Source organism: Amphibalanus amphitrite, unplaced genomic scaffold (assembly GCF_019059575.1).
Source record: "Amphibalanus amphitrite isolate SeventyFive unplaced genomic scaffold, NRLGWU_Aamphi_draft 000120F_arrow, whole genome shotgun sequence".
NCBI lineage: Eukaryota > Metazoa > Arthropoda > Thecostraca > Balanomorpha > Balanidae > Amphibalanus > Amphibalanus amphitrite.
In genome coordinates, this window is record NW_024881615.1 from 385,879 (window position 1) to 400,268 (window position 14,390).

At 52.3% G+C, this 14,390-nt stretch overlaps 1 protein-coding gene across 2 annotated transcripts in view; it reads left to right on the forward strand.

Moving 5' to 3' along the window:
- The window catches only part of LOC122381428 (peroxidase-like), a 37,333-nt gene that overhangs the window by 19,664 nt on the left and 3,279 nt on the right, over positions 1-14,390 (forward strand). For both annotated transcript variants that reach the window (XM_043365573.1, XM_043365574.1), the window contains exons 8-16: positions 1,802-2,026; positions 2,392-2,519; positions 2,650-2,760; positions 4,361-4,496; positions 5,645-5,772; positions 6,319-6,521; positions 13,309-13,478; positions 13,686-13,794; positions 13,980-14,079. In XM_043365573.1, coding sequence (XP_043221508.1) covers positions 1,802-2,026; positions 2,392-2,519; positions 2,650-2,760; positions 4,361-4,496; positions 5,645-5,772; positions 6,319-6,521; positions 13,309-13,478; positions 13,686-13,794; positions 13,980-14,079 — 1,310 coding nt within the window. The remainder of the gene's footprint in view (positions 1-1,801; positions 2,027-2,391; positions 2,520-2,649; positions 2,761-4,360; positions 4,497-5,644; positions 5,773-6,318; positions 6,522-13,308; positions 13,479-13,685; positions 13,795-13,979; positions 14,080-14,390) is intronic.

Genomic DNA, 14,390 nt, shown 5'->3' on the forward strand with positions numbered 1-14,390 from the left:
CCGGAGGTCACTCGCCGACCTTGCTCCAGAATCTGGACTCCCTCTCAGGACCAGCGGCCGACGACTGCCCCAGGCGCGGGCGGACCCAGATCAAATCAGCCACCCTGCGATCTGATCAGCTCGGAACAAAGCCCGGCACCTGCGCGGTGCGGCGAGGCCGTTAATTATATCGGCTGGCCTCCTCATGACCTGATCAGTATGCAGCTGTGAGCGGGGTCACGGCCCGTGCCTGCCGCCAGACAGATAATTAGAGCACTCGTAGAGCACTCGTCCTCTCGTAAATACACCGTCAGATGACGGCTGAGACGGCTCAGTTACGCCTCTGTCGAACGGAGGCCATCCATCTCAGCAGACTGCATTATATCCAAAACACCTTGGTTTATCGGCGCAATAACATGATTTATCCCCACCCCGGTACCAGAGTCTGGACGTCACAGCCAGGTCATGGGGTACGGCACGGCAACCCCTCCACCGTACAACTAAATAGGAAAACGGTCGGCTATCCCACCGGTACCCCGCCGACCTGACCTGGAATCCCGGCGGCGCCCTGTGTCGATGTGACCTGGCGACTGACCTTGTCTGGCTGGGAGGCCGGCTCATGACGGTTACGTCACCGACCACCGTGGTCCCAAAGAGGCCTCTCGTTAACGTCCCTGGGGTGTACGGTAGTCGTGGTATTTAGCGGTTATGCTCCTGGTTAAATCGAATCGTTCACTTTTATTTTATGACACGAAAAGTGAAACGGTATGCATGCTTCCGCGTATTGTCACGTATTCTCGCGCGTTTTCTATCGTGATTAGGTAAATTCCTGGTCAGCTACCGTCGATCTGAAAACCGGTTACGCTCAGGACCCTTTGTCATGGACAGCGACAAAAATGAGTGGTTCACATAGCTGCTTAAATTTAGGATACGGTTCGACTTGCAATTGAATGGGACTAACTGCATGAGTTTCGCCAACATATGTGCGACTTAAGTGACATTATGCGGGACCAAATTGTTGCTTCCTTAGGTATCTCGAGCCATTCCAAAGGAATGACCTTCAGTCGGCCTCACATTCGCGTCATACCTAAGTGGGCTGTCTGATTTTCATCACACCAATGTATACCTGAAATCTCTCCGTCGTGCCAGCCAGCCATACTGACTGGAATGAGTCAGCTAATCGAGCTAAGTGCCGCGCCCTTTCAGTATGAATCACCGTTCCGAGCAGGTTCCACCCCTCTCCTCAGCCATGGGAGCGCTCGATGGGAATTGCATTGACCACCACCGCCCCCGCGGGGTCAGATCTGTATCCGTAATAAAACAAACATCGCTCCATCTCCCGACACTACTGTCGGGGTTTTTCTGTCGGCCCCATTCTGACAGGAGCGCGGCGTTCACGCGGTCGTATCTCACAGCTCCGAGCGATAAGACTAGTGGCACGCGTCCGTTTTGCATTCGTAAATACGAGTATGGTAATCGCAGGGAAATGTATGCATGTCGATGCGGTATAACACATCTCAGTTTGGCCGCGATCACATTCAGGCTATTTCGGAGTGGTCGACTATGTAAATGATAGAAAAATGAATGAATACGGGTTTTGTGAGTTATTGTGTAACATCTACCAATGTCGCGAGGCTGATGCGAGGGCATCCTTCAGCTCACCATTGGAGGTCATTTATCATTCATTCTCTAAGCGTGTTTAGCATGTAGGAAACCAACAATTACACAACACCGAACAGCCACTTATAGCGTCTCCGTGTCTCTCGGGCACGGGTGACAGACCGAGACGCTCCTTGTGTGACGGTGACCTCTCCCCCCGCAGGACCTCGTGACCCCATCAACACGGTCAGCTCCTACATCGATGCCTCCTTCGTGTACGGCTCGGACGAGAAGACCGCTCGCCGCATGCGCTCCTACCAGGGCGGTCTGCTGAAGACGCTGCCCGTGTTCCGCGAGTTTGGCCTCAAGGATCTGCTGCCGCCCAACCTGCACGCGCCCGATGAGGGCTGCATCCGACCCTCCAAGGACATCTTCTGCTTCGATGCTGGTGAGTGTTCGACGTCCGGGACAGTAAAGTTCGAGCTGTGTCGATGGGGATGATGTAACGGTGCAGCTGCAACGGCAATGCAGCATTGTTGGCTATTGTTGGCTGCTTCATGCTCCCTGCCGGGCTGCAGAAATCAAGCAGTTTACCGTTGCATTTTGTTAGTTGAAACCTGTCATCTATTGTTAATTATTGCAAAACAATAGATATCTCCCGACATGGATCGTGCGTGAATTTAATCATATTGACTTTTCGACACAGACTCCATGCACTTACAATGTTTTCGATTTCGTTGTTTTTATGGCTCATAGCTTAACTTATTCGATGATTTGTTCCCGCTCCTAACCCTGTCATGATGTTTTCCTCAGGCGATGGCCGTGTCAACGAGCAGCTGGTCCTGGCCATCACGCAGACCATGTTCGTGCGCGAGCACAACCGCATCGCCTACCAGCTGGCGCACATCAACCCGCACTGGGACGACGAGACCATTTACCAGGTGCGTTCTCAGGGACGACAGAGCGGGTCGGTTCGACGTTTGATACCGAGGAACTGCTGATTATATCTGTCTTGGTCTGTGTGACGTTGTGTTTCTGTTTTTCTGACGGTGTATTTCTGTCGTTCCGCAGGAGACGCGTCTGATCGTCGGCGCCCTGGTACAGCAGGTCACCTACAACGAGTTCCTGCCCATGGTGCTCGGAAAGGAGGTCATGTCCAAAAACGGCATGGTCCTGGAGAAGGTCAGTTCTCGATACTCGGTACTCGGTACTTGCTCAACATCCCCTCCCACTACAACTCACTGCTCATGACACGGTGCAATAGCAATAAATATTCAATGAAATACTAGGACGGAATTGCACAAGAAAACACATCTATTTACATATTGCATCCATACATGCCGCCTATTTACATATTTGGATTCATTAAAACCCACTCTATCATCTCTAATTTATTTGATATTCAAAATTATAGTAATCATGCTGATTTATGCATTGTGCAGTGGGGTAACGGTTGAGCAGAGGTGCGGTCGGACCGTGAAGCGTTGCCTCTCCCCCACCGTTCAGTCGAGTCGTCAGTCGAGTCACACAGCACAGTTGAGTCATCCGCTGCTGAAATCTCCCGGGTGACGGTTTGGACTTACGGCCGGCAGTAACTCTGCTCTGGACCGGCCATAACTCCACGAGCAGTGTCGTAGCTCAGCGCCGGCCTCCCTCCCTCAAACACCGTCCACCGTTGCGCCACCGGCCGAGACGGGCGCGATTCGCCGACCACCGGCGCGACCTGATGCGACTTTCTTCAAACATCTCGGCGGCCCATTTCACCGGCGCCGTCGAGTGGTGGCCATCCTTTGTGCCCGGCGGTGCGATTGGACGCCTCTCGGAGCGGAGGTCGTTTGTGCTCCGTCGGCGGCCGGTCGGGACGGGCGCTGATGTAACAGGCGGCCGAACGCTGACCGCCGCCGCGTCTGACCGCGGCCGAGAGCTCGACAGTCGCGGAAATGGTGCGGCCGAGTTGCACAATGTGCAGTCCCAGTGACGCGGCGCAGTGACGGCCCTCGGAGCGTGGAGACGCTCGATGGCGGATAGTGACGGCTTGTGACAGCTAATGACGTCTGGTGACAGTTAATGTCACGCGGTGACACTCAATGTCACTCGGTGACAGGCAAGTCGTACGCTTTGATGGTTCTGGGTGTCTCCATAGGACTCCCTACTAGGACAAGTCTCATCTCAGATGTCACATCTGATGACGGTTCTCCGTGACGGCCGGTTAACGGTTGGCGCCGGCTCGTAAAGCCGAGAGTGAATCTGCGGAGCACAGAAAGAGTGACCGTAGTAGGGCAGCGACGTCTGGTGATACCAGCTCGCTTGGAGATAACGATCCGGTGATAGCGTGCAGAGAGGGAGTGGAATGCAGTCCTCACACGAGTGCATCGCCCGCCCCTCACTATAGGATTACGGTGCAGACGAAACGCGACTGTGCAGACCATATCAACGACTTTCCGGCTTATCAGAAGATTAATTTTATTAGCGAAGATGTTAGACACCGTACTTATGTTAAATCTCGGAAGGTGACGAAATGAGTCAGAACAAGTGTTTGGGCGTGTGCGAAAGATCGTAAGAAATTAAGAAATTGTGAACAAGCGTTTAGGGAGTGTAAGAGAAACTTACACTTGTTCACGCTAGTTCACAGTTACCCCTCATTAATTCCCTGATAGCTCACGTCCGCTGCTCAGTCACTCCACCGTAGTAATTTCTCCTTCACACCTGATTCTGACAATCATCTGTCTGTTACACCCACCGTCACCTCAACCCCACCCGCTGACCCCTGCTCCCTCCACAGGGCGGCTACAACCACAAGTACGACCCGACCGTGGACGCCAGCGCGTCGAACGCGTTCGCCTCGGCCGCGTTCCGTTTCGGCCACTCACTGCTGCCGTCTACCATTGAGCGTTGGTCCGTTACCGGCAAATACATCGGTGAGTACCGCTACTGGGCCGCTAAAGGCAGGGACTGCAGGCTGTGCTGGGGTGATAGGAAGGCTGGGGGCTGTGGACTATGTCGAGCCGTCAGAGAGAGGGCAGAGGGCGGTCCAGGGGCGGCCGGCGCCTGTCACAACACAGCCCGCCCGGTGCACGGTGCAGAGTCACGGCTGAGCCGGCAGCTCGCCCTTTCGCCGCCGATTTGGTCCGGGAGGAAGGGTGACTGGTCGGAGCGAGGGAGGGGGTCTGCGCTGCTGACGTGGCTAACCCCAGGAGGTCTGACGCCGGAGATAGTGCTGAATAGGCGCGGCGCCGGGCGCGTGCGGCAGCAGCCTGCGCCCGCCGCTCCCTAGCGCTGCCGCTGAAGAAAGTGACCGCCCCGGGGCCGAGCTGCCTCCCTCACAACCGGTTACTGAGCCGCTGTATTTATGTATTGGGACGGACAGCAGACAGGGAACCATGACAGACTGTCTCCATCGCCCTCTCTCCTTTCCCGGGCCACCGAGTCGCTGCATTTATATTCCGGGGCAGACCGCCTTCAGTGTATCCCCATAGAACGTCCCCCTCTCTCCCCGGTAGACCGCCGAGCCGCGCTCTGTCCGATACCACCGGCGGCAGACAGGTGTCCGAGCCCGCCATTAGCGCCACAATGGCCCTCGGGCTGCTGCGATTGTCCCGAGCAGTGTTCCGCTTGTGTTGCAGCTGACCACGAGTGGCCACCTGAATTGAGGCGCCGCTGTCGGCACACGCTCGTTACACGGCGTTGTGTAACGCCCCAGTGTGGGATGTGCAATACGCCCCGGCGGTGATGGTGCTCAAAACGGCCGGCCATCTGTTGGGGACTGTGTCCGGAGGGCTCAAGGGTTAAACAGGGCCGCGTCCCACGCTCCATTACCGTTCCATGCCCCATTACTCGGCGACTCGGGGAATTGTAGCGTCCGGCGCTGTAATGTCCGCCCCATTATATATTGACGCAACCGTCTCAGTCGGACGTGCTGGAATGAGTGGAGATCCGGCGGGCAGACTTGCCCCGTATGAGACACTTCAGATTCTTCGGCGTTGGGGAACGTCTCGCTAACGCGGGACAAGCAGCATTTGAAATATGCACCCCGTCCCAAATACTGAGCCCCTGTTTCGTCCGACAGACTCGAGCCGTCTGAGCCAGCAGCTGCGCCAGCCGTACGACATCTACAAGGGCGGCTTCTGCGACCAGTACACCATGGGCCTGATGAACCAGGCGGCCCAGGCCATGGACGACGCTGTCAGCCAGGAGGTAGGTCCCCGAACGGACCCGACCGCGGCCGCCGCGCCGTCACCGGGTGTTATTTACGGCGGCGCTACCGCCGACCTTTTGTCACCAAACCGGCTCTGTCACCCCCGTGGCTCCTCTCCCGGGCGGCCCCTCGCGTCTCTTCTTTGGCCCCGTCATTTGCTCGTCAGTGATGTTTCCCAACCGCGGCCCTCAAACGCCGCGCCAACCCTGCTGGCCCGCGAGCTATATTACGCGATAGGGTTAATTACGGATACGGTAATGAAATCCTTATCTAATTAGGATGTGAGCGGTACTACTACACACACAGTGAGGCCTCTCCAACCGGCGGCGCCATGAACCCTTCCCGTTGTGAAACCTGCGCTGCGGGCTGTGGCACACTGGTGACTGGACCGCGGTGCGGCGGCCGACCGCCTGGACGGTAGACTGTCCCGCTGTGGTCGGACAGTGGCCGCGGCGGCCGGCGGCAGCGGCCGCCTGGGAGCCAGACTGTGCCGCACAGCACGGTGCCACGCCGTCTGACTGAGCCTCCGCCCGGCCCGTCCGCAGGTGACCAACCACCTGTTCCAAATGCCCGAGCACCGGTTCGGCATGGATCTGGCTGCCATCAACATGCAGCGAGGCCGCGAGCACGGCATCCCCGGCTACAACGACTACCGCGAGTACTGCGGCCTGCCGCGCATCCGCGACTTCTACGAGCTGAACTCCGTGATGACCAACAGCACCGCCTCCAGCTACGGCAACATCTACCAGTGAGTGACGATCAGACATCACCCCTTCCCTTCCACAGCGGTGGCAGACTGACGACATTCTGTCCTTACCTTCCACAGTGGCGCGGCCAGAGCCCGGCGGCTAAAATGACGCCATGCTCTCCGACTTTGCCTCATTTACAGTTTGCTTAACTCATAGCAGACCAGTGCATGGATGCTGGAGGGTCGTTACGTGAATGCACCGACGGAATAATGACGAAAAACGACGCCCATTGCACGGCGATGGCCGATGCGGCGATCGATAACGATGATCGTTCCGATACGGTTATCGTGTCGGTGATGCAACTGAGGGCCGGCGTAATGGGCTCTGCAGTTTCAACAGTTCTTTCCGCACCTACGCTGAAGGGCTGACTTCATTGTTTGCCGAGGGCAGGAATATCTTCAAGGACATTTAGTCGATATTTGTGGATGGAAGTTGAAATGGAAAGTGGTGAATGCTCGTCTGCAAATGACGAATCCGGCTTGTGCTGTCGCTGACTCATTAGACTATGTTTCGAGCTCGTGAGCGATGCAGGGCCTCTGCAGACGAGACTATCCCTCAAACTAGTTATCCCTCCCATTGTAGCGACCGCGCTGAGAGCTTAGGGTAAGGTGCCTAATTAGCGACCCTTTCCGATTTGCGACCTACCTCCCTACAGAAAAACTGGCAGGAGGAAACGGGGTAAAAACATCGTCAAAAGGTCAGCCATACTTTGGTTATCAAATTAAATTATTTTCCGGTCGTCGATGTTTCCGGTGGGACGTTTCAGGTGAGTTTAAATAAAAATGACTAGTTTCTTATCCAAAACGTGTGTGTTTGGGCCCTCTCTGATGAAAAGCGATGCACATTAGGATGATGCACCTTTTTTATTCTGAATCGATATTCCTTTTTCAATTGATTGCCGTTTTCCCATAGTGAATCGCTCAACTGTGCACAGCATGGCGGTTAAAATGTGTCGCAACTCATATTTCCTATTTGCGCCTGACATGGTCGCAAATAGCTCAAGAAGGGAAAAAAGGGGAAAAGAGAGAAATGAAAATGAGGTGTTGCTGAAGCTTGCAATGTGTGGCAGGGGATGCCAAATGTCGTCACCGACTGCAGGGGTGCCGAATTCAGCGCGGACCTCGAATATCATACGAGATAGCCCGCAAAATTTGGGTTTCCGCCTTCTTTTCGCCTTCGGTAGGTACAGTAGGTCTATTAAAAAAGTCCCCAGCACCAGTGGGCGCTGCATTCGCTGAGCCGAACCCCCGTCTGCCTGTCCCATATCGCGCCGGGCTCAGGTCAGGTAGGGTCAGCGGGACCGCTCGGTCCGGCCCGCGGGCGGTGGACGGGTGGCCGGTAACGCTTTCCGCCAGCCAGCTGTAGAATCCAACAAACGGGACGGCCACCGCTCAGCGCAGCGAAATCGGTGTTAAAGAATGGCAGTAGATGTTCATGGCCACAATGATTATGAGATAGTCATTGTTAGCCCGTGCCCCACAGGAATGCCTAGACTCTCATGCCCTGTTGGAGGGGAAATGGGGATTGAGCATCATTCTTTGAACTCAGCTTTGGGCATTTAAGTGGTATTCGAAGTAGCGTCAAAAGTAGCAAAAAGAAGAAAAAAATACTTCAGCCAATTTTGGATCGGGTCATAGCCAGAGGTCATGTCACTAGAGGTCATCGATGGTAAAATTTTGCTTAGACAGGGTGCGTTGCGCGCACCGGTGCATTGGTTTTCCTATTTCCATGGAAACATCAACAGACTCGGAAGCTCGCAACGCTAGCGTGGAGCCGAATTCATAGCAACCGCCGCAACAATGCAGCAGCGCAGCGCAGCGTGCTGCAGCGCGGGGCCGTGAAACACCGCCCAGGGCTATCCATGTGTCAGGGCAATCCAACCCACGTGATGGGCTCGGCCCCAGCGGAGCATGAGGTCCAGGACTCCCGCCCAGGCCCCCTGTCTCCCCCTAATTCATATCATCCTTTACACTCTGAAATCGACCGAAAGAGCCTAACCTAACACAACAATCAGCTCGTTTACCGCTATGTCTGAATAATATAGTTAGATTTAATTAAGGTCAACGGCTTAGCATGTAAATAACAACAACTGCCAGTTGCCACCATCGGTAGGTATTATGAGAAAACCAATTGCTTTTCCACAAACACTAAAAAGTTTTTAGCTTAAAACTTGCATGAAATTAATCTTACCAGCCTGGTGTTCCTCTTATCAAAACGCTTCGAATGATCAAAAGTTGATCTTTAAAGGTCATTTGAAAAATTTGGCCTATGTTCAAGCTGATCAGAAATGGTCATAATGCATAGCAGGATATTAGAATTTAGATCCGTATCGTGGAACTTTACAAACACTTCAGATGATTTCATAACTTAACCCTCTGTTTTGCCACCTTCGCCCATGCAGGGGGGGGGGGGTTGGTGCGACCCCCCCTGGTGTTTGAAAACGGAGCGTCGTAGAGCTTAGCGGAAAAGACCAACGGATTGCTCTCAACGAGATCTCGCGATTGGTGGTATATTCTTTGGTCCTAGGTCAACATTTGACCTACTTATGACCGGTCAAAGGTCAAATTTTCGGAAAAAAATCTAACTTTTTTCAGATTTCCGCGCCGATTGCGGCAAAACGGTAAGAGATATCGACTTGAAACCTTCACTATCGTGATCCTTGATCAATTCTCTATCGTTTGGTGCGTATTTCGATGTCATAACTCCAAAAATGATGCGTTGGGAGCATCGGAAGTCTGCAAGGTCATTTGTGCATTGGGTCACGTCAGGCGTGTGACGTCACTGACCTGACCCTGACCCAAAATGAACTACAAGAAACAACCGACGATACCTGAAATGGATAGCAAGTTCGAATTCAGGGCATCAAAATACCCTGAAAAGGCATACAAGTGCAAGAAGTCATTACAGGTCAACCGAGGTCACTGACCTTACCTTGACCTTTAGTAACCTTCAAAATGTCAACGGACATTGTGCCAATGTCAAATCAGCCAGTTGTGATTCTAAAACAATCCATCAGTGTGTCAGGTCAGTCGGCATTTATACCAATGTGAAGCAATATCCAATTTAGCGTAAATCTGGCCGGAGGTTGTTCCCTTTATGACGTCATAGCTCCGTGACCTGACAAGACCTTGACAAAAAAATACCAAAAGTTGCGCAAAGGATGCCCCAGAGGGTACTGAAAATTTGAGCAGGCCATCTGAAACGGTTCGGCGTGTAGCTAAGAAAAACCTCAGCGGGGGGGGGGGGGGGGGCTGCACCAACCCCCCCTACATGGGCGAGGGTTAAGCATGTCTATCAAAAATAATTATTACATGGCTCATATGTAAGCTGGATGTGTGAACATGCTTGCGAGTATGTTGAACGCAACTGATAATGTTCTGTTCACAATTTCTATACTTATTTATCCTCCCGGATTTCATATTTTTGTTAATGACACCTTGACGATGTCAAGAAAAAACGCTTAGGAGATTTAACAGCTTGAGATACATTCAGTAAAAGGAAGGTTCAAGGGTGCTAGATTCCTTCCGTCCTCGCTATCCTCAGGAAAAACCAATCCGCATCGCCCCTAGTCTTCATGCTTCCCTCTCTGGACTGGAGGTCACCCCACCAGCCAACCAGTAGTTGATGTCGGATCCATTCCAGGACACATAATCCTCTTCGGGTGACCGTTTGGGAGACGGCTGGACCGTCCCGACAGGGCAATCGTCCCACGGGAACAGTCTCGCTTCCGCAGATCACTGTCGCTGGCTCGCACAACCCAATTACTACACCAGAGCATAGTTATGCCATAGCTCTGCAAGGGCCTTTTCAGACCGAAAAAGATGGCCCCCAACAAAACAAACAATTTTCTCATTCAGTATTGTATCTCAGCACCACATGTTTTCAGAGTGTTTATTATGCGTTCTGTCCAAAAAAGCGCAGTTCAATTCAATTTTCTCCCATTGACTTGAGCGATCTCAAAATTGACCCGGTCTTTCTGTCAACAATGTCAAACTTGCAAAGTAAACGTTTCAAATACATATACTGTTGCCCATTAAAATCGCTGAAAGTTCTGAAGCGATCGGTTAGTCGGTGTATTTAGATATGATGAGCACAGGCACTTTCCTTGAGGTAAGGTCACTTGACGTGACCTGGTGTTATGACCTTGAATTGAAAGACTTGGGAGGGAAAAATGGGTCATTTGAAATCTTAAAATGCTAGATTTTAACGATAATTGCAAACACTATCCCGGCCAAATAGTGAGTGAGAAGGGAGCGATTCCTCGACCCCATGTTTAGCTCCTATAATTGAGCTAGCTGCTAGAGCCTCGCGGAAAAAAACGAGCGCTTGCGTCGTTACGTGACGCAGCGACTGGTACCCCATTTTAAAATATCAGTGACCTCTTAGGGCAGGTCAAGGGCCCCTAAGGCATTTGATCGGTTTTTGGTAAAAAAAAACTAAACGCATTATCGTCATTTCGATACAATCGTGTTTTCTGTTCTCAGACGCGTCGATTTATATGCTTTTTTGTTTAGGTGAAGCAATTTAGGATGTTTACCTCAGGTCAATGTCATGTAAGAGCAACGCAGGTCACGAAGCTGTTGAAAGGAGGACATGCTGCATAACATTTGATTCGGCAAGTCTTGCAAAGTCCATTGATGGCTGTCCCGACTGGCTAGCTCATTTTGATCGGGAGTTATTGACGAAGCACTCGTAAGTCGTATGACCCTAGTGACGTCATAAGTGACGTCACGCAAGGTGACCAATGCAAAAGTGAAACATTAGACCTTGCCAAGAATGTATGAAGTCACGATTTCATGTGCTTGAGGTATAGTTTCAGATCATTTCCGACGCCAAATTAACAGTTTCCATATTTCCCCATTATGCTTATATGACATTAAGTGAATTGCGGATTGCATCATTTTATAACCGACAACCGTGCAGAGGTTTACCTTATTAAGACGTCATAGTTGGGAGTGACCTGACCTGAAAACGTGATTGATGTCAAGTGATCCGGCTTGAATGAAATGTAAGGCATGTGAAATGTCAGCCTTCTATCATCAGTGTGCTTTGAGCTACCGCAAAAAAAAAAATACATGGTGGCGGCATCCACCCCTTCTTCTCGGCCGGCGAGGGTTAAACCTTGCTTCGAATTATTGCAGATAATAATGCGACCGAAAACAAAGCATTTATCTGTGTCTAGAACGGCCGCTGACTTGTTGGACAAGATCCCCAATCTTAATTCGCTAGATGGGAATAAAATACTCGGTATGTGATACATATAGTTATACCCCTCGATTTGCCCTCGCGCTAAGTCTATTCTAATCATCACTGTCGCTTTTTTATCCGAGATGCTGTGGTCGCTAAACGGGTTGTTATGTTTGCTTGCTTGCGTTGAATGGCCATTAAGGATTATTGAAGGATTATAATAAAATAGGAATGGGGCAAGGAAGGATATACAATGCAGGTGTTTAATTTAGATCACAAAGGCATCATTTCCGGCATCGTGCAGAGTCATTATCTTCCCCTCCTCTGCACTGCGGCATCTCTGCGCCCCACACACGGCGTCCTCACTCCACGGCCGGCCGCCGCCAACTGACCCACTCGCCGGGCGCCGCGACCTGACCCGTGTCGCTGCCACGGCCTGCGCAATAGAGTCGGGGCTGGAATCCGGGGGTTCGGCCGGCCGGCCGCCTCTGGAGCGGGGGACTTTTTTAGTAGACCTACTGTACATCACGTGATCAGTTTTTACTTACGTAAATGTGTTGGATAAACGTTCCTGTTCGAGTGATTGAGTGTTTTGCGTATAGGTTACCTTTTTGAGATTATATTTCATCTTTTCAGGCGTCGCATTTTTTGCCATTTTTAATATGGGGAAACCCATAGACTTATTAGCGACCCTCCCCGGTCGCTAATCGGGAAGAGTTCCCTATTAGCGTTTTTTGCAATGGTTTGCCAAAATGCTCACTACAAATAAGTTAGTGAATATTGGGGCAGAAAATAACTATATTTTAATAGAAAAATGAGCGGTCTCTCCGAAAATCAAGCCAGTAATACAGTGGCACCCACAAAGCGTGAGCAATGGCGGTTCAAATTAAGGGGGTCGCTAATTAGGCACCTTACCCTATAGAAGGTAAACGTACAGCACTCATACAGCGCTATGCAGCGGTCGAACTGGTCACCACATGACCATATTATCTCCATAGGCATGCGGATATGCTCAGCTTATTTTGAGTGGAAACTCAATCATCTATCTCCTTAGAAAACACCAGTATCTTAATTACAGTTATTGCTTACTTATACCCACCTAAACTACTTTCAGAGCCCACGCTCGATTGGTTTGTTGGCTGCATTTTTCCGACAGGAACTGTTACACGGGTAGAGAGATGAAGGACGCGGAACATTTCCTGTAAGCCGTGCATATTATCGCCTTGTTAGAACGGCGGTATATCTGCGAGCACTTAGTGTGTCGCCGGTGAAAGGCCGGGCGGTGATCGGTTATCAGCAGGCCGCGCAGACTGACCGCAGATAACAGAGCTGTTATCTCCGCGGGAACGGCCGCAGACGCTAAAAAAAGCCGCTCACCTTGAGTAACTTCTGAAACAATGCAACGTCAGCGTGTGCAGACAGCTACGGGAATAGTACGCACAGGCGCAGACAAGACGCGGCTTCTGTAGTGTCGCCAGGGCATAGAATTTCCTTATGCACATGACTTTCCTAGCAAGGGTCTCGATTCAATGGCCGTTCGTCTTCCTTTTCCCAGCCGCTCCCACAGCCGCGGTGAGCTGACCTGACCTCTGCCCGCAGGCACCCGGACGACATTGACCTGTGGTCGGGCGGTATCTCTGAGAAGCCTCTGCCGGGCTCGATGGTGGGACCGACCCTGGCCTGCCTGATCGCCGAGCAGTTCCGCGTGCTCAAGTTCGGCGACCGTTTCTGGTTCGAGAACCAGGGCTTCCCCAGCTCCTTCACCCACGGTGAGAACTCGCACAGAGATGAGGGGATGAGACTGGGACCCGGAACCGTCTTGATGGGCTAGTAGCAACTCATATGACCTTCCGCATCTTGACAATTTAGGTACAAACCAGCACTTCCCGGTTCATGACATTAAATAACCCTGCCAGCAATGGGACGTAATCACGTAATCTGTAGAACATCAGTGACATTTTGCCTGATTTCCGCAGAGCAAATCGATGAGATCCGTAAGATCAAGCTGAGCAGCGTGATCTGCGCCAACGGCGACCACATTGAGCGTGCGCAGCTCTACGTGATGGTCCTGCCCGACCACGAAATGTGAGTACCGCACTAACGACTGTCTTCCGTTGGAGGTGGCTAGATCTAATTCCTCTGTCTGTTGACTGTGTTGGTGATCAGCCCAAGAAGTGTAGGGCGTAGGCCATGCTACCCGAGCCCCGGTCGGTGCGCAGTGGCCGTCGTGTGACCTGGCCATGACTCTCCCCGGTGTGTGTCTGTTCCAGCAACCCGATCACGCCGTGCGCCGCGCTGCCTCAGCTCGACCTCAGCAAGTGGAAGGATCTGGGCGGGCCCGGCTACGGCCCCGGCCCCGCCATCGGACCCGTAGGTTAAGCGGCCACGCCGGCTGCGCCGCCCGCCACCGGTCTCCTGTGGCTCCCCGTGCCGACTTCACCGCCGGCCGCCCTCCTTCGCAGTGTTAAACCGAGCAGCCATGCATGGTTCTAAAGCAACTGTTTCGGGATCGCTCGCCTTTTTTTAAAACCTGTCTGCCGCTGTCTGTCTGTCCGTTTGTCTGTCTGTCTGTCTGACCGAGCTACCTAAACTGCACGTACGCATGACGATTTACAAACGTCACTGAACGGGTAAATAACGACTATTTAAATGCTGGTGTGTGACCTAAAGCTGCTCAGCCC